The following is a 22,576-nucleotide window of genomic DNA, read 5'->3' as shown; positions in this document are numbered from 1 at the left end:
GCACATAGTAGGTACTTGATGACCATTTGTCGAGCCAATGAATGAGCTCCTTTAGTCCCCATGAACGATCCTGTGAGGTCTGCATTATTATGAGGCTCGTAATTTGTGGCTAAGGAAACTGAGGCTCAGAGAGGTTAAGCAGCCAGACCCAGACTGCACAGCATATCAGGCCAGGAGCCAAGACTCAGAGGCTGCCTGACTGTTGAGTTCACATTTGTAGCCGTAATGGACATCATCTCCCACCATCTTCCCTTCCCATCAGAGAAAAGGGCAACAGGGCACTGACTGCACTCTAAAAAGGTGTAAGTGAGTGCACTTTTCCTGCCACTTCTTACTAACTTTTTTGGTTTGTATTTTGAATAATTTTAGATTTATAGAAAAGATGCAGAGAGTCCCCTTATATTCTCCACCCAGTCTTTCCTAATGTTAACATCTTACCTAACCAGAGTTCATTGTCAAAATTAAAAAACTAGTGTTGATGTGTTACTATTAACTAAACAATAGACTTTAAGTGGACGTAACCAGTTTTTCCAGTAAGGTCCTTTTCCTGCATTGGGTTTCACTTTGTATTTAGCTTGTTGACTTATCAAGAAATAGAGAAATAGACTTGGGTGGTAAGAAGGCTTAGAAAGAGGCCAGTGGTGACCTGAGTGGAGAAGCCAGGCTGGGGGAGGCACAGGTGGTACCCCACCCCCCATTTCCCCTGGGACAGAGACTTACCGGGCCGGTCATCTTGCAGGTGGCATGTTCGTGACACCTGCCATTGAGGCCATCTGCACAGGGGTCAATCGCCGTGCAGCTGTGGCCATCCCCCTGGTAGCCTTTCTGACAGCTGCAGGAGACCTTCGTGCCCTTCTGGGAGCACTTGGCGACCTTTGCACACCCGCCGTTGTTCTGTTTGCAGAAATCCACAACTGCAAGAGCAGAGGAAGGTAGACTCTGTGTAACAGGGGCTTCAGATCAGGGTGTGGGTCACCCCAGGACCAGGCACACCGGGCAAGGAAATGGGACCCAACATGTCAGTGCCTCCTCTCCTGGTGCCTGGTGGCCTCTGTGCTACCTCTGCCAACGCTAGTGTCCTGCAGTTAACACCCTAATACTGTGGTCCCCAACCTTTTTGGCACCAGGGACTGGTTCCATGGAAGACAATCTTCCCAGGGGCCAGGGGTTGGTTTCAGGGTGATTCAAGCTCATTACATTTATTATGCACCTTATTTCTGTTATTATTACATCAGTTCCACCTTAGATCATCAGGTGTTAAGATTCTGGAGGTTGGGGACCCCGCCCTAATAGACTAGGCCTGGGGATATCTGTCCACCTATGCCCTTTTTAATCACAGACTTCTAGGCTCCACTTTGATAGTAGTTTTCTAATGAGTTTGGGTTTTTAATGTTAGGACATAGTTGTGTGTGTGTGTGTGTGTGTGTGTGTGTGTGTGTGTGTGTAGGGCTAAGGCACTACTGAGCACCTGTGACACAGACACTGTTACCCCCATTCTACAGATGAAGAAACTGAAACTCAGAGCTTAACTGACCATCAAAGGCAAACTAGCTACAACGTGGAGGGGTTGGTTTTAAACCCAGGGTGGTTTGATTCCAAAGCCCACATTTCCCCCACTCTTCTGTGTTGCCTCTTAACCTTTGTTTTCACAATCCCCCAAATTTCAACTGACTAACAGATTAGCTCCAGGCCCAGGAGTAGCTGGAAAGCCCTCTGATTTCTCTCCTCTGCCTTTCTGGCTGAGAGCATGAACATGAGGACAGAAGGCCCAAGGCTGGCAGAGCAGACAGACAGAACCTGGGTCTTTGCTGCCACTGAGGATGCTGAGCCAATTCTGGACTGCCTTGTGGCAGATTATAAAGTAGCGGGAATAGCAAGATCTCAGTTCTGTAAAGAAAGTATCTGCCCCTATATGAACAGGGACATTCATGTTTTCATGAGTGTTTATGAAAACAGAAGGTACATGTGTCTGAGACTGCTAGTTTTCCCCTAATATCTCCTGTCTGCTTTTTGTATCTGAGATTTATAGCTTAGCTCATGGTTGACCAACTGAAGACTCCATTTCTCAGGTTCCTTTGTCCCAGGTGTGACAGAGAATGAGGTTCTAGACAACGTGATGGAGCAGACAGGAGTTTAGCAACTTCTGTGTGTGCTAAGTTGCTTCAGTCGTGTCTGACTCTTTGTGACGCCATGGACCATAGCCCACCAGGCTGCGCTGTCCATGCGATTCTCCAGGCAAGAATCCTGGAGTGGGTTACCATTTCCTCCTCCAGGGGATCTTCCTGACCCAGGGACTGAACCGTGTCTTCTGCATCGGCAGGTGGGTTCTTTACCACTAGCGCCATGCCATGTGGGAAGCCCTCGGTATGTCCTTAAAGGGAATGAGCTTTGCTTCCCCCCGACCCCGACTTTCTTTCCTTCTGCTTCCTGGGATGTGCTTTTGGTCGAGGCCATCCCAGGCCAGGTGAGTGAACGATGGCAGAGCAACAAGACAGAACGAGTCTGGGCCCCAGACTCTCACAGAGAAGCCCGATGTTAGCTCTCGGTACCTCCATCCAAAGTACTAAACAAGATAAAAATAAATACCTAAACATCTGCCTTGTTTATGCCACTGTTTATTTGGATCTCTGTGCGGCTGAACCTATATCCTAATTACTAGAGACAGAGACATATCTGTGTTCAAAGTGATTCTCACTGAGTGGTGAGAGTAAGTGTAGGTTTCACTGTTGTTTTAAAATTGCTGTTTACATGTGTTCCCCATCCTGAACCCTCCTCCCTCTTCCCTCCCCGTACTATCCCTCTGGGTCGTCTCAGTGCACCAGCCCCAAGCATCCAGTATCATGCATCGTGTACACCCAAGGCGGATTCATGTTGATGTATGGCAAAACCAATACAATACTGTAAAGTAATTAACCTCCAATTAAAATAAATACATTTATATTTTAAAAATTGCTGTTTAGTTGCTAAGTTGTATCTGAGGGAAGCACTGTCCTAAGATACTATAGAATATTTTCTCAATTTTTTGACATACAACTGGATTATTTGTAAAGTTACAAAAACACCATAAAACAAAGTGCATTGCAGTTTGCAAAGCAAGTTCAAAGTCATGGCCTGGGAAGTGGGCAGGTTAGGCATGAGCAAAGCCATCACAGAGAGGGTGGGTGTTGCTGAAGCAGTCCAAGCAGGAAGCAGAAGGGCTGGGACGGAGCCCAGGTCCCCTGACTGAGTTCCATCCGGCCCTGCACCCTGCTGCTATTCCACCCATGCACAGACGGGGCTTACCTGTGCACGTTATTCCGTCTCCTTCATAGTTCAGGTTACATTCGCAGGTATTGTTGGTCTTACAGGTAGCGTGAGCAGAACAAGGAGGCATGCACACGGGAGGCAAAGCTGCAAAGAAAGAAGTCATAATTCATCTCCCACTGTGATGTGAGGTGTTGGGATCCAGCTAAGGCATCTTCTGAGATGCCATCTGGTTGCCCCTGTGTTTCTAAAGTGCCCCCTTATGGCTGTGAGATGGGTGGTAATGGGGTGATTTACTAAGGTCCCTCCCAGCCTGGGATTCTGAGATTCCAGAATTATTCTTTTGTATTAAGACTTTATTTCTGCCATGTTATCCAGATCAAAATGCAAAGATGTTAACCTTAGGGGCAACCAGTGAAAACTTTATACCTCAAAGTCTGCCATCAAGGATGAATTTTGCAGACTAGCTCTTTGGCCCTGAGAGCATCGGGTTCCAGAAGAGATGGTTAAAAATTGGAGCAGAAATTCCAGGGTCTTCTTTGTTGTTGTCTCCAACTCTTTGTGATGTCACGGACTGCAGCACACCAGGCTTCCGTGTCCTTCACTATCTCCTGGAGTTTCCTTAAACACATATCTATTGAGTGGGTGATGCTATTCAACCATCGCATCCTCTGTCACCGCCTTTTCCTCCTGCCTTCAGTCTTTGCCAGCATCAGTGTCTTTTCCAGTGAGTCGGCTCTTCACATCAGGTGGCCAAAGTATTGGAGCTTCAGCTCCAGCATCAGTCCTTCCAAAGAATATTCAGGACTGATTTCCTTTAAGACTGACTGGTTTGGTCTCCTTGCAGTCCAAGGGGCTCTCAAGAGTCTTCTCCAACACCACAGTTCAAAAACATCAATTCTTCGGCATTCAGCCTTCTTTATGGTCCAACTCTCACATCCACACATGACTACTGGAAAAACCACAGCTCTGACAATACAGACCTTTGTTGGCAAAGTAATGTCTCTGCTTTTTAACACGCTAAGTTGGTCATAGCTTTTATTCCAAGGAGCAAGCGTCTTTTAATTTTATGGCTGCAGTTGCCATCTGCAGTGATTCTGGAGCCCAAGAAAATAAAGTCTCTCACTGTTTCCATTGTTTCCCCATCTCTTTGCCATGAAGTGATGGGACTGGATGCCATGATCTTCATCTTTTGAACGTGGAGTTTTAAGCCAACTTTTTAACTTTCCTCTTTCACCTCCATCAAGAGGCTCTTTAGTTCTTCTTTGCTTTCTGCCATAAGGGTGTGTCATCTGCGTATCTGAGGTTACTGATATTTCTCCTGGCAATCTTGATTCCCTCTTGTGCTTGATTCAGCCCAGCATTTTGCCTGATGCACTATGCATAGAAGTTAAATAAGCAGGGTGACTGTATACAGCCTTGATTTACTCCTTTCCCGATTTGGAACCAGTCCAATATTCCATGTCCGATTCTAACTGTGGCTTCCTGACCTGCATACAGATTTCTCAGGAGGCAGGTAAGGTGGTCTGGTATTCCCATCTCTTTAAGAAGTTTCCAGTTTGTTGTGATCCACACAGTCAAAGGCATTAGTGTAGTTAATGAAGCACAAGTAGATATTTTTCTGGGATTCTTTTCTTTTTCTATGCTTCAATGGATGTTGGCAATTCTAACTCTGGTTCCTCTGCCTTTTCTAAATCCAGCTTGAACATCTGGAATTTCAAGAGCCTTCTTAGGGTACCACTAATCTGGGGCTTTGGTGATTGAAAGGGGCTGCAGTATCCAGAGGCAGCATGAAGCCATGGGATGGTTAGGAGAGAAAGAGAGGCAGGAAAGCGGAGGAAGAAGGGGGAGGAGGATGGGGAGAAGCAGGGAGGGAAGGAGGGGGAGGGACTGAAGCTGTGAGGACTGCCAGGATTCTGGCACTTTGGGTTGCTGTTACTCATAAGAAGAGCTCGGTCATGCCCTTCTGCCCCCCAGGGACGATGAAGTGACAACTTGCTCATCAGCCTTCACACCTGAGACCTTTTGACTGGAACACAGGGCTCAGGGTGCAAGGGAGAATCAGAAAACTGACAGCTCAGTAAGGATTGAGGTCATGACAAAGATGGCAGTAACTGACGATGATACTGGCAGCTACTGTTCCTGAGTGCCCACGTGCACTGGCGCTCCAAACCCATGACCCTGACCCTCACAACAATCCTTCCCTACAAGCCGTGCAAGAGGCTCTCTGTTTACGGACGAGTTTATCAAGATCCCGAGAGGGTGGCTTTTCTGAGGCCATTTGTCTAGTACGTAGCAGAGTTCAGGGTCAGATCCTGGCCTCCACGGAATACTGTATTTTCCATGAAACCCTCCAACTCTGTGTCCACACACAACCAGACCTGGGCAGTGATCCTGAGGACCACTCCTGCCCAACAGTCCTTTGCTTGAGGTGGGTCCTTCTATGACTGACAGGACTGCAGGCTGATTTCCTGGGTTTGAGTTCAATCTTTTCATCTAGTTTCCTCCAGGTCCCCAGACCTCCTGACCCCAGGGCTGCATAGCCATCTTTCCTCGTGGATAACTGAACCCCTGCTGAGCTGTTTTTTTCAGATGTTGCTCAGACCCCCACCCTCAGTCGGCTGCTCTTGGCAAGGTCTGCTGCAGCGAGGGGCTGCTGGCGGCCGACCACCCTCACAACAGACCTGTCTGGGCGTCACAGAAGCGGCCCGTCCACCCCGTCTCGCAGAGGCACTCCCCGGAGCCTGTGATCCCGTCGTCGCACTGTCCATGGTCCGAGCAGCCACAAGCTGTAGAGCAAGTTGGAGTGTAGTCAGTTAGCAGGGATCTGGGGTTGAAGTCCAATCTGCCAGCTCACTGGCCATGTGCTGGCTGTGTGCTCAGTGTGGGAGGCCCCATGCTTATCCACAGTCATTCATTCAAACTTACAAAAAATAAACATACTCAGTGGCTACCATGAGGCACAGGGTACCAGGCAATGAGGTTACAGTGGAAAACATAAGACACAAGGTCCCTATTCTCAGGGAGCTTACAGTCTAGGGGTAATGGGCTATTGAACATGTAATGATAAATGTGTTGAGTGTTGTAAATTACGGAAGTAGAGGGTGTCATGAGGTACAGAATAGAACAGAAAGGGAAGGGAACCTTATCTGGGCCTCCTGACAGAAATCAATTTAAAAGTCAAAGCTGCAAGAAACATTCCTTCTGCTTCTGACCACCTCCAGCACCAACACCTTAGCCCAAGGCACCGCCATCTCCCACCTGGATTGGGGCAGTAGCGTCCCCAAAGCTGGCCCTTCTTTTGCTCCTGCTTTCCCGTGGTACTCTCTGCACAGGGCAGCTGGGGTGGCCCTTTCTGTTTAGGACACCCCTACCCTCCACAATCCTCCACCGGCTGCCACTGCAGTTGGATGAGACGCTGAAGATCTGTCTCTGGCCAAGCAGCCCCCATATCGTCTGGCCCCTGGCCACCTTCTGAGCCCATCTCTGCGTTCTCTCTCTCTCCTTTGCCCACTCTGCTCAGCTACCTCGGCCGCTTGGCTGGGCCTTGCATGCCGAAACTTGTCCTTCCTCAGGGCCTTCGCACTTGCCTCTCTTCCCAGAAAGTCATTCCTTCAGTCTGCACTGTCCCACAGAGCAGCCAGTCATCTGTGGCTATTTAAATATAACATAATTAAAATTAGCAAAAATCAGTCCCTCAGTCACAGATTCTGTGTGCTCGATATCCACACATGGCTCGTGGCTTCCCCATGGCAGAGTTAGGCGGCATTTCCAGCATCACTGAAATCTGACTGGACAGAGCTATTATTGATAGCCCCACACCTGGCCCCCTCATCTCTGCTAGATCTCTACTCAAATATTTTGTGAGATGTTTTCTGGAGGAGTATTTCCTTTCTTTCTTGATCCCCTTCACCTGCTTCTTTCTCTTTGCACCTTTATGTCTACTTTTGTCTCTTCCCTTTGAGTGTAACTCCTTGAAAGCTGAGATGCTATCCCCTTCTCATACCCTGTACCCCTACAATTTAGGACTATTCCTGGCTTTAGGCTCTTTGTGCCTCAGCTTCTCCATCTGTTAAGGAGAGATAATAATAGCTCCCACTTCGAAGGCTTGTTGTGAGGATGAGATGCTACAACATACCTGCCTGGCACATGGCAGGCACTCCATACATGTGAGCTACTGATACTAGGAAAGACTCAGCATATACATGGTAGTCGAATGACTGAATGAACATTGGTTGGCTACAGCTTGCCTGGTTGGCTGCTGGGGATGTGAATTTCAATTTTATGGATGAGGCTCTTTCAGTGGATGGAAATTGGGAACATATCCAAGGAGGAAAAAATAGCAGGCAAATGGGAGGCTGGGAAAAAGAGGAAGGATGCTTCTAGGTCAGGTGGATGGCATGCCTCAGGGAAGGAGGCATGTCCAGCTGATGACAGGTGAAAACTCAGTGGAGGGGATGCCACGTACGCTGGCAGTCAGGCCCGAATCTCCCCGGCCAGCACAGCTCGCATGCTGTCCCGTTGAAGCCGCTGTTGCATTTACACTGTCTGCTGGGCGAGTACTGATCCAGGCAGACACCCCGGTTATTACACGGGGTATCTGGGCCTCCAGGGCAGGCTGAAAGAGATGAAACAGCAGTGACTGAACAGTCTCCCCAGGCCCAGAGCAGCTCAGTGCCTTTGTAAATGTGCTGCTAACCTGACCTCAGCTGTGGGTTCTGTCCTCCAGTAGTCTAGGAGGTCTGCTGTCCTGGGGACACATCCATATAGTGTCACTGGATGTTTAGGGTAAGCCACTGGCTGAGAGTTTAAATGTATCTGATAGGACTGGAAGGGTGATGTATTGAACTGTGTGCTGTATTTGGCGGTCAGGAGACCTGGATTTGGCAAAGAAACTGCCTGCCAATGCAGGAGACATCAGAGACATGGATTTAATCCTGGGTCAGGATGATTCCCTGGAGGAGGAAATGGCAATGCATCCGAGTATTCTTGCCTGGAGAATCTCCAGGATGGGAGCCTGGTGTGCTACACAGTTCATGGGGTTGCAAAGAGTCGGACACATTCAAAGTGACTGAGCACACACGGGGACTTGGGCTTGCTGGTCTGGGCTGAATAATGAACTTGCTCTGAGCGCCAGTTCTCTAAACTCTAGAGGCTGGGGGTGATGCCCACTTGCCCTATTCCATGTTGTGACTATGAGGATCAAATGAGATACTGTAACTGGCAGTATTTATATTTGAAAATGTAAAGCACTGAACAAACATATGGGATGGCACCGACTTTGGTGAATGGTCTATGCTTTAGTGATGGAGAAGGGAGTGAAGGTTGAATAATTGTGTAGACTCTCAGCCCAGAATTTTCTCAACTGGATCATGATAAGTAAGTATGGTGGTGATTTAATTGCTAAGTCGAGTCCAACTCTTTGCAACCCCATGGACTGTAGCCTGTTTATGGGATTTCCCAGGCAAGAACACTGGAGTGGATTGCCATCTTCCCCCAGGGATCTTCCCCCATCCAGGGACTTGAGCCCACATCTTTTATGTCTGTATTCAGGTCAGGAAGCAACAGTTAGAACTGGACATGGAGCAACAGACTGGCTCCAAATCGGAAAAGGAGTATGTCAAGGCTGTATATTGTCACCCTGCTTATTTAACTTCTGTGCAGGGTACATCATGAGAAACCTGGGCTGGAGGAAGCACAAGCTGGAATCAAGATTGCTGGCAGAAATATCAATAACCTCAGATATGCAGATGACACCGCCCTTATGGCAGAAAGTGAAGAACTTAAGAGTCTCTTGATGAAAGTGAAAGATGAGAGTTAAAAAGTTGGCTTAAAACTCAACATTAAGAAAACTAAGATCATGGCATCTGGTCCCATCACTTCATGGCAAACAGATGGGGAAACAGTAGAAACAGTGAGAGACTTTATTTTGGGGGGCTCCAAAACCACTGCACATAGTTGACTGCAGCCATGAAATTAAAAGACACTTGCTACTTGGAAGAAAAGTTATGACCAACCTAGACAGCATATTAAAAGCAGAGGCATTACTTTACCAACAAAGTTCCATCTAGTCAAAGCTATGGTGTTTCCAGTAGTCATGTATGGATGTGAGGGTTGGACTATAAAGAAAGCTGAGAGCCAAAGAATTGATGCTTTCAAACTGTGGTGTTGAAGAGGACTGTTGAGAGTCCCTTGGACTGCAAGGAGATCCAACCATTCCATCCTAAAGGAAATCAGTCCTGAATATATTCAAAAGCAGAGACATTACCAACTAATGTCTGTCTAGTCAAGGCTATGGTTTTTCCTGTGGTCATGTATGGATGTGAAAGTTGGACTGTGAAGAAGGCTGAGCACTGAAGAATTGATGCTTTTGAACTGTGCTGTTGGAGAAGACTCTTGAGGGTCCCTTCGACTGCAAGGAGATCCAACCAGTCCATTCGGAAGGAGATCAACCCTGGGATTTCTTTGGAAGGAATAGTGCTAAAGCTGAAACTCCAGTACTTTGGCCACCTCATGCGAAGAGTTGACTCATTGGAAAAGACTCTGATGCTGGGAGGGATTAGGGGCAGGAGAAGAAGGGGACGACCAAGGATGAGATGGCTGGATGGCATCACGGACTCGACAGACGTGAGTCTGAGTGAACTCCGGGAGATGGTGATGGACAGGGAGGCCTGGTGTGCTGCGATTCATGGGGTCGCAGAGTTGGACACGACTGAGCGACTGAACTGAACTGAACTGACTTATTGGAAGGACTGATGTTGAAGCTGAAACTCCAATACATTGGCCACCTGATGTGAAGAATTGACTCATTGGAAAAGACCCTGATGCTGGGAAAGATTGAAGGCAGGAGGAGAAGGGGACGACAGAGGATGAGATGGCTGGATGGCATCACCGACTCAATGGACATGAGTTTGAGTGAACTCCTGGAGTTGGTGATGGACAGGCAGGCCTGGCGTGCTCCAGTCCATGGGGTCGCAAAGAGTCAAACATGACTGAGTGACTGAACTGAACTGAACTCTTATGTCTCTTGTATAACAGATGGATTCTTTACCACTGAGACACCAGGAAAGCCCATTGTACCGAAAATCATGGCTCCTGGAGACACAAAGCGGGAACTTGGACTCGCTTCTTATCCAATGGGTACCTCCATTTTCTCATCTGTAAAATGGGGGTAACAATGGAAGCTGCCTCTTAGGGCTTGTGGAGAGGTTCAGATGTATTGCCATATATGGGAAATTGTTTTGTTCTTTGGTCATTAAGTCGACTGACTAGACTAGCCTGTCAGGCTTCTCTGTCCATGGGATTTCCCAGGCAAGAATACTGGAGTGGATTGCCATTTCCTTCTCCAGGGGATCGTCCTGACCCAGGGATCGAACCTGCGTCTCCTCCACTGGCAGGAAGATTCTTCACCACTGAGCCACCAGGGAAGCCCTGTATGGGGGGTAGCACTCAATACATGTGTTCATTTAAAACAGTGCACGGTGGACAGGAAGTTCCATGGCATTCGCCATGCTGTTGCTGCTGCATTATTAGCTAGAAGCGGTTTCAGGAGCCCTTTCCTGAAAGGGCGAGGCTAGGGAGGATGGGTGATGTTACATGTCTTATAACAGGGGAGTTTTCGGGAAATAATGGCCCACACATACCACATTGATATAGCACCCTGCCGAGGTGGATGTCCTTAGATGCATTTAAACTAGTGCGCTTAATCAGTATCATAGACTGGAATCAGTACCATCTCAAAAATAAAATATAGGGTTTCTAGCACCATGCGAAATGTCTTATTCTATAACATTAAGGAAAAAACACATGATTTACAACCTTTGCACAGCAGAATCTCAACTCTGTAAAAACCAAATATGATAAGAAAAAAAAATGGAGAGGAAAGCTACACAACTCTTCAGAATAATTGCTTTTGGATCTTTTCTTAGTAGAATCATTAAGAACAATATATTCCCTTGCTCCCCCGCCCCCACCTTCCACTTTATACTTCTGGTACTTTCAAAGGGTCCACAGTGATTGTGCAATCATTTCAGAATCACAAGATAATAAGAGGCACTCTTACCCTGACAGTCTGGCCAGAAGTAGCCCTTGCAGCACTTGGGGAGCTGTATCACCAGAGTGCAAAGTTGTCTGCAGCCTTCCAGGTTCCTCTTGAAGGGCAAGTCGTACAGACACTTCCGCTTCTGGCCCTAAAGGAAGAGATCCAATCATCCCTTCACGTTCCATCCCTGTACTTGAGCTCTTGGGCTCTAGTCTGCCCCCTAGTGGAAGATCCTAGGTACTGCCCAAGTAGAAAATGGGCCTCAAATGGGCATGAGCCCTGTGCAGGGAATTCTTTTCTCAGGGGCATAGAGAGGCAGATGAATGGGGTAGGGGGCAGAGGTGGAGTCTACGAAAAAAAAATTTGCCCATTTTAAGACAAAGGACTTGGGGGCCTTTAGAGCTGTTTGCAAAAGACGAGTTTACCTGGGGAGAAAGTGCGGAAGATGTAGCTTTCTATCCAGAGAGAGGTCTGGCAAGCCCCCAAGATCATCAGTAGAGAGGGTGTACAGTTCATTTTTGTAGGGGTGTTTCTGTTAGAGGGGTTACTAGTAGGGTAGAAAGAGCTTGACTTTGGAGTAAGCGCTTAAACCAATATTTAACTAGTACTTACTATGTGCCAGGCTCTGTACCCACATTTGAAAACTTACTTTCCTAATAATCACACACAGAACTATTATTAGCTCCATTGTGCAGGGGCAAAAGCATATAGATTAAGTGACTTGTCAAAGATCACCCACTGGAATTTGACCCCATAACTGTGGACTCCGAATTTCATTGTCTTAACTATTACTCTTACATTGTATTTTAGGCTCTAAGACTAGCTTTGCTTCTTATAGCTGTGTGGTCTTGGGCTGATTGCTTACCCTCTCTGAGACTCATTTGTCCTAAATTGTAGTAATATATTTTCCTGTATTATAATGGGAACAGAGGATAATGTCAAAACAAAGAGTCCAACACAGAGCCAGGGACATAAGCAGCAACCAACTAAAGGCAACTATTATTTTCATAATTAGCATTATTTTTGTAACTCCTTCTAGGTCTTTAATCTCATGACTCTTCTAGATTTTAAAAGTGGGCTGACAGTTTCCCTGGGCTCAGAATGTTTACACTCTCATCCCATTGGCCTGACTGTTGAAAGAAAGACATGAATTAGTTACACACAGTTATAACACACCCACAGACGCACACAGATGTGCACACACCCATACCTATAAGGACACTGGGGTCTAATAAAGAAACAAACCTATCACTCTCCAAACATTATCACTGTGCTCATAGTTACCTTTGGTTTAGTCCACTTGGGGCAACTGGGAGTAGAGATACAGTTTCCACAACTCCCCTAGTATGCAAGAAAAGAAACACTTAAAAATCCAGAATATTAGGAAACAAAGCAAATGCCCCTGGTTATTGCTATGATTATTTGACTAAGAACTTAATCTTGGTTAAGATTCAAGCTATGATTAAGAATATAAAAACAAATGCACTGCAATTTTGCCATAGAGAATTCTGAAGGTCTGTCTTGGATCTCAGCTCCTTGGTTTAGTTTTTTGAGGTGATAAGTTCCCTATCAGATGAAGGGGCACCAGGGCAGGGTCACACGGCACCCGGCACAGCAGCCATGGGGAATGTGGATACAAGTGTCAGTTTCCTTAGAGATCAGCTGCAAAATGTTTGCGAATCACATTCTTTGATCCTTAGTCTTCTAATCTATAAAATAGGGATACTAATTCTTGCTATTGATTTTCAGGGGATTTGTGAGGAAAAATGATTAACTGAAAAAAAAATGTGTGTATATATATACTTTGGAAGTTAAGAAGTTAACAACTGTTTTTTCATCTCTTACTTTGGCTGATTGGTATTCTAGCAATCTAGGTATTTATCAAATGCCTATAAGTCACCTGGTATAGAAATCAACTGGTCACAGACTTTGCCATTGAAGTCACTTCATCTCTTTGAGACTCAATTTCCAAATTGACATAATGGAGTTGATGATCATTACTCCTATCGTTGGATAGGGGTAACATGGGCATTGAGCAGAACAGTAGGCTCAAAGGTCATACTCAATAAATGGTACTGGATGGATGAACGAATGTGAAATGCACATGTGCCTCACACAGTGCAGGGCCCAGGACAGAGGCTCAATCAGCGTTAGTGCACAAACAAGTGAATGGAAGTATGGGCAGCATATATTAGATACTAGAACCATATGACACGGCCATTTTTGTAGTCATACTCTGTCAAACATGGCAGTTTCACATGGTTTATCCTGGCAGAGGCTCAAAAACTGCTTGTTGAATGGATAAGTGAATGACTGAGTGGATGGGTGGGTTTGAAAATGACTGGCAGGACAGGGCATACTATTGGTCCCCAACAGCTGCTCACTTAATGGTGAGGGGATGAATGGGTGGGTGGATAAATGAGAATGGGCAAGGCCTGTACAGGACTGAATAGATGCTTGTTGATGGTGAATCTGAAAAGCCCTGTCCTGTGGCCTCCTGATCCCCTGGTTCCCATGTTCGCTGGGGACCAGCCCTCTGAGTCTTCACAGCAGGGTCCACGCTAGGTCACAAGGGCTGTTTGTTGGCCCAAGGGTCTCTTTCTACAGCAGTGTTTCCAGGACTGACCGAGACATCGAAAGTGGTAAAAGTGTCGCAACGGCCCCCCAGGGTGGGGTCAATCAGTAGACAGTCGATACCATAGGCCACACCCAAGTCAAATAAGAGCTCCCGCTGCACAATTCTGCACGTTTGGCTGTTCAGGAAGAGGTCGCCCTGCGAGACAGGGAGAGAGAGAGGGTGAACAGTCAGTGATCCTCAGACTTCTCCTCTTCTCAGGCCATGGAATGTGGCCAGAACCTACCAGAGTCAGAAAGAACTGATACGTATTGATATCAGCGTCTGCATCACAAATGCTCAGAATGTATTATTATTCCCAAGCACTGTTCTTTGTGCTTTACCTATGCAAGTTCCTTCAGTCCTCACAGCCACCCTACGATGTGGCTACTATTACCTGTGTTCTCATTTACAGAGGAGGAAACTGAGGCAGTGAGTGGTTAGGCAACTCACCAAGGGCACACGTCCAGTAGGTGGTGGTGTGGATATTCACGCCCAGGATGGCAGTCTCAGCCCCCCACTCCTGGCCACTCAGCAATACTGCTCCACCAAAGTATAGATGGTAGTGGTGGGGGTGACAAGGTGGAGCAGATGTGGCCTGACCCTGGCTCAGGATAAACTTGGCTGACACGGCCACTTCACAGGCAGTTACCCAGTTTTCTTATTTAGTGCCAGCACCTAGCAAAGCTCCAGTACCACTTCCTTTCCAAAATATACAGTGACAGGCTTTAACCTTATAATGACAGCAACTTCTTTTTCACATGCACTAGGAGAAGGCAATGGCACCCCACTCCAGGACTCTTGCCTGGAGAATCCCATGGACACAGGAGCCTGGTAGGCTGCAGTCCATGGGGTCACTAAGGGTCGGACACGACTGAACGTCTTCACTTTCACTTTTCACTTTCATGCATTGGAGAAGGAAATGGCAACACAGTCCAGTGTTCTTGCCTGGAGAATCCCAGGGATGGGGGAGCCTGGTGGGCTGCCGTCTATGGGGTCGCACAGAGTCAGACACGACTGAAGCGACTTAGCAGCAGCAGCAGGCATTGATGCTTTTGAATTGTACTGCTGGAGAAGATTCTTGAGAGTCCCTTGGACTACAAGGGGATCAAACCAGTTAATCCTAAAGGAAATCAACCGTGAACATTCATTAGAAGGACTGATGCAGAAGCTCTAATATTTTGGCCACCTGATGCAAAGAGCCAACTCATTGGAAATACCCTGATGCTGGGAAAGATTGAGGGCAGGAGAAGTGGGCAACAGAGGATGAGATGGTTGGATGGCATCACTGACACAATGAACATGAGTTTGAGCAAATTCTGGAAATAGTGAAGGATAGAGGAGCCTAGCGTGCTGCAGTCCATGGGATCTCAAAGAGTCACACAACTTATTGACTGAACAAGAAGACATTGTCTAAATCATGCTCTAGATACATTATTTTGTTCAATTCTTGCAACAATCCTTGAGCATCCCTTCCTAAAGTCCACACAGCTAGTAAATTGATGGATATATTCCCCACCCCCACCCCCCAACAGGAAGCAAAATGCTTTTAGAAAGTTCCATGAAAAGAAAAAGACATCCCAGTAGTGTTTGATAGGACGCACACAGTGTGATTCAGTGGGAAGAACACTAGAAAACTGTAGTTGAATCCCTGCACTTTCACTCTTGCACTATATGAGCCAGTCCCTAAACTTCACTGAGGTTTAGTTGTTTTCACCAGGTGGATAGGATTAGTGATTACATTGCATGTAAAGTTTAACTAAATGGTACTCTGAATACAAAGTGCTCTGAAAGCCTTACTAGCACTCAGGATGCTGCAAGGTCGCTTCAGTCATGTCTGACTCTGTGTACCCACAAGGCTCCCCTGTCCCTGGGATTCTCCAGGCAAGAATACTGGAGTGGGTTGCCATTTCCTTCTCCAATGCATGAAAGTGAAAAATGAAAGTGAAGTCGTTCAGTCATGTCCGACTCATAGTGACTCCATGGACAGCAGCCTACCAGGCTCCTGGTCCATGGGATTTTCCAGGCAAGAGTACTGGAGTGGGGTGCCATCGCCTTCTCTGAGCACTCAGGATGAACAGTTGACATTCTTTTGATAAGTGCGCAGTTCCTATGGAGATAGTGTAGCTGATCTCAAGAGTATAAGTACATTGGGATAACTTTCCAGAAGTTGGGGTGTAAAGATGTTAACACTCTTTGGATTCAGGAACAAATTTAATGCCATTCCAATCCAATCATCAAGAGGGATTCTTGCTTGTCAGAAGATGTAAACAAAATGTTGTCTGAGACTTCTCTGAAGGCTCCCTGAAGGTAACCGACTCAGTTTGGAGGTAAATCACTTTTTCACTTTCTCCTGCTTAGAAAGTAAGTGTGATGGCTGGACCTCCAGCAGTCATGTTGGACCTTGAGGTGACTGTGAGGCTAGAAATACATGCTACAGAGCAGAAAGACAGAAGGAGCTCCCTCAGTGAGCTATCATACTAACTCTGGATTGGCTACTTGTAGTCTTTTTTTTTTTTTAAAGAGAGCTAAACACTTATACATTTAAGCCACTGTCATTTTCCATTAAATATAAGATACAGGGTGTAGCTACTATTATCCCACCAAATCTACTTATCATGTGGAATTACAGGAAGGTAATATTGTCAGGAACTAGCCAAAGAAGGTGAAAATTGCAAATTTTCTCTCTGTTTGCTGATCTAGGTAGATATGGCCCAGAGCTGGCCCTGACGGTCAAGAGAGGGCTGGAGGGGAGGCTGCAGAGGGGCCAGGAAGGAAGGGAAAGCAATGACTGCGTTCTCTCTTGTTTCAGGGAGGTATCTCACACTGGAAAATAAATCTTCTGAAAAATCAACCAGAAGCTACTTTCTACAAGTGTAAGGGGGGGCTCCCTGACACCTGGTGAGGGCTTGGGCTGGCCAGGATTTATCAGGGTTTTCATATTCACTTATTCAGGGGATATAGTCATGAAAGCAGTGAGAGAAGGAACTTGCTACCAATGTGGGAAAAAATGAAACATCTCCTGGAAGTGGCAATGGTTGGGGCATGCATTCTCTGCCCCCGCCCCTGCTCTGGGTGACAATACTCACAATGTCACTGCCAGCTCCACACTTGACACTCAGCTCAGAACCTTGCAGGGTCTTCCAGGTAGCAGATCTGGGGAGATCCACTGCCAAGACCTGTAGGAGTGATGGGATCACATTAATACCCTGAATCTGGGTTGAAGAAGGAGCTTTGCTAACAAACCAAATTTAGATGCAAGATTTTTTTTTTCTGAGTTCTAATAATTCCAGCTTCAAAATGACAGCAGACAGAATCAAAAGGAAGAATAAGTGTGGATTCTCTAAGAAGTTGGCCTTTTTTTCTGTAGGAAACTCTCCAGCTTGTTTCAGTCACCCTTCCTTCCCCTTCTGTGTTCAGGAGTCCATGGAAGATGCTGTGTTGCTGCACAAAGCCTGCGGCAGACCAGGGTTAGGGAAATTGCATTAGGGCTCCGTGATGGGTTGAATTGTGACCCCTCAAAAGTTTCACTGAAGCTAGGTCCCCATTACCTCAAAATGTGATCTTCCTTGGAAATGAGATCATTGCAGATGTAATTGGTTGAGATGAGGTCACATTAAAGTAGAGAGAGTGTTAGTCACTCAGTCGCGTCCGACTCTCTGCGGCCCCATGGACTGTAGCCTGCCAGGCTTCTATGTCCCTGGAATTCTCCAGGCAAGAGTACTGGAGTGGGTAGCCATTCCCTTCTCCAGGGGATCTTCTTGATCCAGGGATCGAACCCAGATCTCCTGCATTACAGGCAGATTCTTTAATGTCTGAGCCACCAGGGAAGCCCATACCAGAGTAGTTGAGTTGAAGTCGCTCAGTTGTGTCCGACTCTTTGTGACCCCGTGGACTGTAGCCCACCAGGTTCCTCTGTCCAGGGGATTCTCCAGGCAAGAATACTGGAGTGGGTTGCCATTTCCTTCTCCAGGGGATCTTCCCGACCCAGGGATCGAACCCAGGTCTCCCGCATTGGAGGCAGACGCTTTAACCTCTGAGCCACCAGAGTAGAGTGGGCCCTTAATCCAAAAAGACTGGTGTCATCTTAAGAAGAAGAGAGAAGAGGAGAGTGCCATGTGAAGACACAGAAACACATGGTGAGAGGACAGCCAGCCATGTGACAACAGAAGCCGAGACTGGAGGGATGTAGCTACAAGCCTGGGGTGCCGAGGATGTCTGGACACCACCAGAAGCCAGGAAGGAGGCAGGCAACAGCCTCTCCCTCAGGAATTCCAGCAGAAACAACCTTGTCAACACCTTGATCTCAGACTTCCAGTCCCCAGAACTCCGAGGGGATTTATTTCTACTGTTTCAAGTCACCCAGTTTGCGGTCATTGGTTATGGCAGCCTAGGAAACTAACACAGGACCTACAAATTAACCCAAGTGAGGACAGCAGGCCCTCTTGGATTAGATGTCTTACTCCTCGGGGGAAACGGTCCTGGTGGAGGATTCAGAGGGACAGGGTTTCAGCAAGAGCTGCCATGTTCCTACAGAATCCTGCTCCCCTAATCACAGTAGATCGGTACACGAGCCAACAACTGGTCGCAGCTGGATGAATCCGTCCTTTGCCTAGAAACTCTGGAACTGGGGGAGAAAGAGTCCCTCTGGGAGAAACTTGGGAACTGTCAAGAGACACTTTGCCTTGTGAACTAGGGAAGGGAGGGAGCTGGTCTGCAGTAGAAGAGGGGAAGGATGCATGGTGGGGGAGAAACAGAACCAGATGAGCTATACTCTTGTGGTCAGTTCCCCACAGCCAGCCAGAGGAGGACACAGCGGGGGCAGGGGATGCTCAGACCTCCCAACACCACGGGGGCTGAGAGGTCAAGACAGTTCCTGGATTTGATCACCTCGAGGGCAGCCTTGCCGTTCCCGTCTGTGTGAAAACAGAATACCTTGGCATCTCGGATCACATGGAACTTCAAGTACTCCTTCAGCTTGTCCTGGTTGTCTTGGTTGAACAGGAAATCCTGTTGTTCACGGGGCAGGGCTTGGAGAGCTTGGTCACTGGGCCAGAAAAGTGTGACTGGGGTGTGGATGGGGTTTGTGATGACACTCAGCAAGCCAGAGTCCTGAAACACAAGGAGTTGGTCAGGTGCGCCCCAAAGCCCAGCCAAGAAGCCCTGGCTCTGGAACCCAAGGGCCAGAGCAAAAGCCAGCCTGGGGCCCTCTCTGTGCCTGCCGCCATGGGGCTTCTCAGGCCTTTGGCTAGTTTAAGCGAGATTCAGCCTGAAACTAGAGGCCTTCTTCACACTCCTGTCATTCTGACTCTGATTTTCTTAGAAAGTAAAACAGAAAAGCCAATTCTGGGCTTAGTTAATAGGGAAACACACTTTAGCAAGACTCTTTTTTCGCCACTACTCTCGTCCAAACGTTTTAATTTCTGGAAGACCCACGTAGCACTTTCCCCATATTTCCTTTAAAAATGTGAAACCTATACAATTTTGAGATAGTTGTATATATTTAGAGGATTTCTAGATCACATAAACTCAAAAAAGAAATTGCCAGGTGACTGGCAAAGAATCATTCTGAGAATCTACATTTTTTCTTGTACATCATATACATTTTTCCTCGTAGTTTTCCCAAGACCCTATGAAGTGCATTGTGATTCCCTCTTTTTGAGACCCAGAGAGCCTTTTAACTTGCTATAAAAGCTTGTGTTCAAGCAGACCCAATGCCCAGGGGTGGGGGCACTAGAAGGTTTAGGGAGTGGGTGGGTGGGCAAAGATACTGGTCTGTAACACCACTGGAGAGTCTTATTATGAGCACCTTCCAATCTCCTTTTCTAAAAAGCTCCCCAGAGAGTCCAAGCCCCAGACCCCTCTGGAAATCGCTGGTCTGCACAGAGGTTTGCAGTCTGTGCTATGGGGACCCTAGGGTTCTTAGAGACCTCCTGAGACTGCTGGGGTAGGTGGTGGAGGAGGTCGTGGAAGAATCTGCTCCCTCCTGATTATTCTCTGAAATCTTTGAACAAGAAATTTCTCTACACAATTCGTGGGACTTGTCTCTGATGTCAGAAAAATGTGGTTTGAGATGTAATTTCTGCCTGTCTAATGGGCAGAGATTTCCCGTCTTTGCCTCTCAGCTTCCCCATCTCAGTAAAGGGGGTGCTCATTCCAGACATGAAGCCCCTATTTTAGGAATGGGCACATCCTAATTCCTTTCCCTCCCTCTAGCCTCAAATACTTTAACTTCTAACTCAGCGAGGAAACATTTGGGGGATGGAGTGGCAAAGCATGACTGTATTCTCCAGAACATGAGACTTCCTTAAAACCCCACAGCAGCTGGCTAGTGCCGCAAACAAAAACTATGTAACAGACAAAAAACCAAACCCCGTTAGGTAGGTTACACCCTCTGAGGCAACTTTTCTCCGAGGCTTTTACCTGAATCAAGTTGCTAAATTTGCCGTAGCCGTGGTTCATGGCCACTGTTGTAAGATTTTGCTGCAAAGATAGTAAGAATGGGAATGAAACTTTTATTCGTACAGTTCACAAAGCACTTTAACAAAAGCTCAACTGAATAAAATGAGGGGAAGATAACAGGAGGCTCTGTAGGTTGTACGCCTGCCTTTCCATATCACAGGGGCTGGATGGCTACGCGCTACGTTTTCCCAGACTGCCCCGCAGCTAGAGTCCCACATGTGGTATGGGATCCTCCAAGCAGAAGTGCTTGTGCAAAACTTATAGGCAGAAAGACATGACACGAGGAGGTGGTGGCTGCTAGCAGGGCTATTAGATCTTCTGATGGTCACAGGGCTGGAGGCATGTGGTATGCAGACTCTTGTCTCCTAGTGATGGGGCCGGAGACAGAGGGCACGGGCAGAGCTGGTTCTGAACGGCCCTGTGGGGGAGTCAGGTGTCCTCCCTTCACAAGTGCCCCGGCTGCTTTGTCCCCAGCTGTGTAGTGTCTGAATTAGGCTCTCTTGCTTTCCAAGAGATTTGGTGATATACTTAACATCCTTAGAAACTCCTTTTTATTTAAATGAGATACAGTGGATTCGGCTGTCTGCAATGAGAACCCAACACTAAAAAGTAACGAAAAAGTTGAAAGTGTCTTTTCTGTCCATTGAGAAGATGTTTACTTCCCTGGTGGCTCAGACGGTAAAGCGTCTCTCTACAATGCGGGAGACCTGGGTTCGATCCCTGGGTTGGGAAGATTCCCTGGAGAAGGAAATGGCAACCCACTCCAGCACTCTTGCCTGGAGAATCCCATGAACGGAGGAGCTTCGTGCAGGCCACTGTCCATGGGGTCACAAAGAGTCAGGCATGACTGAGCGACTTCACTTTCACTTTCACTTTCTTAGTTTTAATGGTATCTGTCCGTCTATCTGTCTGCCTACCTATGTGCCTATCTACCTGTGGCTCATCTATCTATCATCTCTCTCATCATCGTTATCACCCATCTATGTAATTTCTCCATCTTCCAAATCTATGCACAACCTGCCCTTGTGGAAACTAAGGAATAATTTACAAAATCCATTCAACTATTTTAAATAGTCTTTCACCTATTTACTTCTTACTAGGAATAGTACTGTGAAGAAAGCTAAGAGCCAAAGAATTGATGCTTTTGAACTGTGGTGTTGGAGAAGACTCTTGAGAGTCCCTTGGACTGCAGGGAGATCCAACCACTCCATTCTGAAGGAGATCAGCCCTGGGATTTTTTTGGAAGGAATGATGCTGAAGCTGAAACTCCAGTACTTTGGCCACCTCATGAGAACAGTTGACTCATTGGAAAAGACTTTGATGCTGGGAGGGATTGGGGGCAGGAGGAGAAGGGGATGACAGAGGATGAGATGGCTGGATGGCATCACTGACTCGATGGACATGAGTCTGAGTGAACTCCAGGAGTTGGTGATGGACAGGGAGGCCCGGCGTGCTGCGATTCATGGGGTCGCAAAGAGTCGGACACGACTGAGTGACTGAACTGAACTGAAGAATAGTATTTCTTATGGGCTTCTCAGGTGACTCTACTGGTAAAGAACCTGCCTGCCAATGCAGGAGACATAAAAGACTCAGGCTCGATTCCTGGTTTGAGAAGATCCCCTGGAGGAGGGTATGGCAACCCACTCCAGAATTCTTGCCTGGAGAATCCCATGGACAGAGGAGCCTGGCGGGCTACAGTTCATAGGGTTGCAAAGAGTCGGATATGACTGAAGTGACTTAGCATGCACGCAAGAACAGTATTAATGAGGTTTTGTTTTTTTGGGGGGGTAGCGTGACATGTGGCTTGTGGGATCTTATTTCTCTGACTAGGGATCGAAGCCAGCATCTCCTTCTGTGAAAGTGCAGAGTCTTAACCACTAAACTGCCAAGGAAGCTCCAGTGAGGTTTTTAATAGTAACTTGAGACTGAAGCAGCAAAATTTAACTGTCTTGAACAATGCCTCAAAAGCAGAATTGAGATAATAAATTACATCTTATGAGTCACTCCATGCTGAGAATCTGACAATGAGTTCACCCACCAGAATTGTTCCAGAGGCATCTCTAGGAGTGATAAGCAAGTTTTGGGGAGACAGCAGTTTATCTATGACGTGGATGATTCCATTTGTACAGATGATATCACTGGATATGATCCTGGCTTTATTATTTATCAACACCATGTCCTGAAATCAACCAAAAAAGAAAAAAGAGGAAATGAGC

General features: G+C 47.0%; 1 protein-coding gene across 2 annotated transcripts in view; it reads right to left on the bottom strand.

Moving 5' to 3' along the window:
- The window catches only part of STAB2 (stabilin 2), a 174,570-nt gene that overhangs the window by 20,718 nt on the left and 131,276 nt on the right, over window positions 1–22,576 (bottom strand). For both annotated transcript variants that reach the window (XM_069581064.1, XM_069581065.1), the window contains 11 exons: window positions 22,399–22,539; window positions 20,322–20,381; window positions 18,834–19,010; window positions 16,988–17,077; window positions 13,911–14,057; window positions 12,569–12,625; window positions 11,306–11,432; window positions 7,712–7,861; window positions 5,928–6,032; window positions 3,283–3,390; window positions 721–914 (listed from right to left, as the gene is read on the bottom strand). In XM_069581064.1, coding sequence (XP_069437165.1) covers window positions 721–914; window positions 3,283–3,390; window positions 5,928–6,032; window positions 7,712–7,861; window positions 11,306–11,432; window positions 12,569–12,625; window positions 13,911–14,057; window positions 16,988–17,077; window positions 18,834–19,010; window positions 20,322–20,381; window positions 22,399–22,539 — 1,356 coding nt within the window. The remainder of the gene's footprint in view (window positions 1–720; window positions 915–3,282; window positions 3,391–5,927; window positions 6,033–7,711; window positions 7,862–11,305; window positions 11,433–12,568; window positions 12,626–13,910; window positions 14,058–16,987; window positions 17,078–18,833; window positions 19,011–20,321; window positions 20,382–22,398; window positions 22,540–22,576) is intronic.

The sequence above is a fragment of the Ovis canadensis genome, chromosome 3, assembly GCF_042477335.2.
Source record: "Ovis canadensis isolate MfBH-ARS-UI-01 breed Bighorn chromosome 3, ARS-UI_OviCan_v2, whole genome shotgun sequence".
Classification (NCBI taxonomy): domain Eukaryota; kingdom Metazoa; phylum Chordata; class Mammalia; order Artiodactyla; family Bovidae; genus Ovis; species Ovis canadensis.
This window is presented reverse-complemented; position numbering and strand designations above follow the sequence as displayed.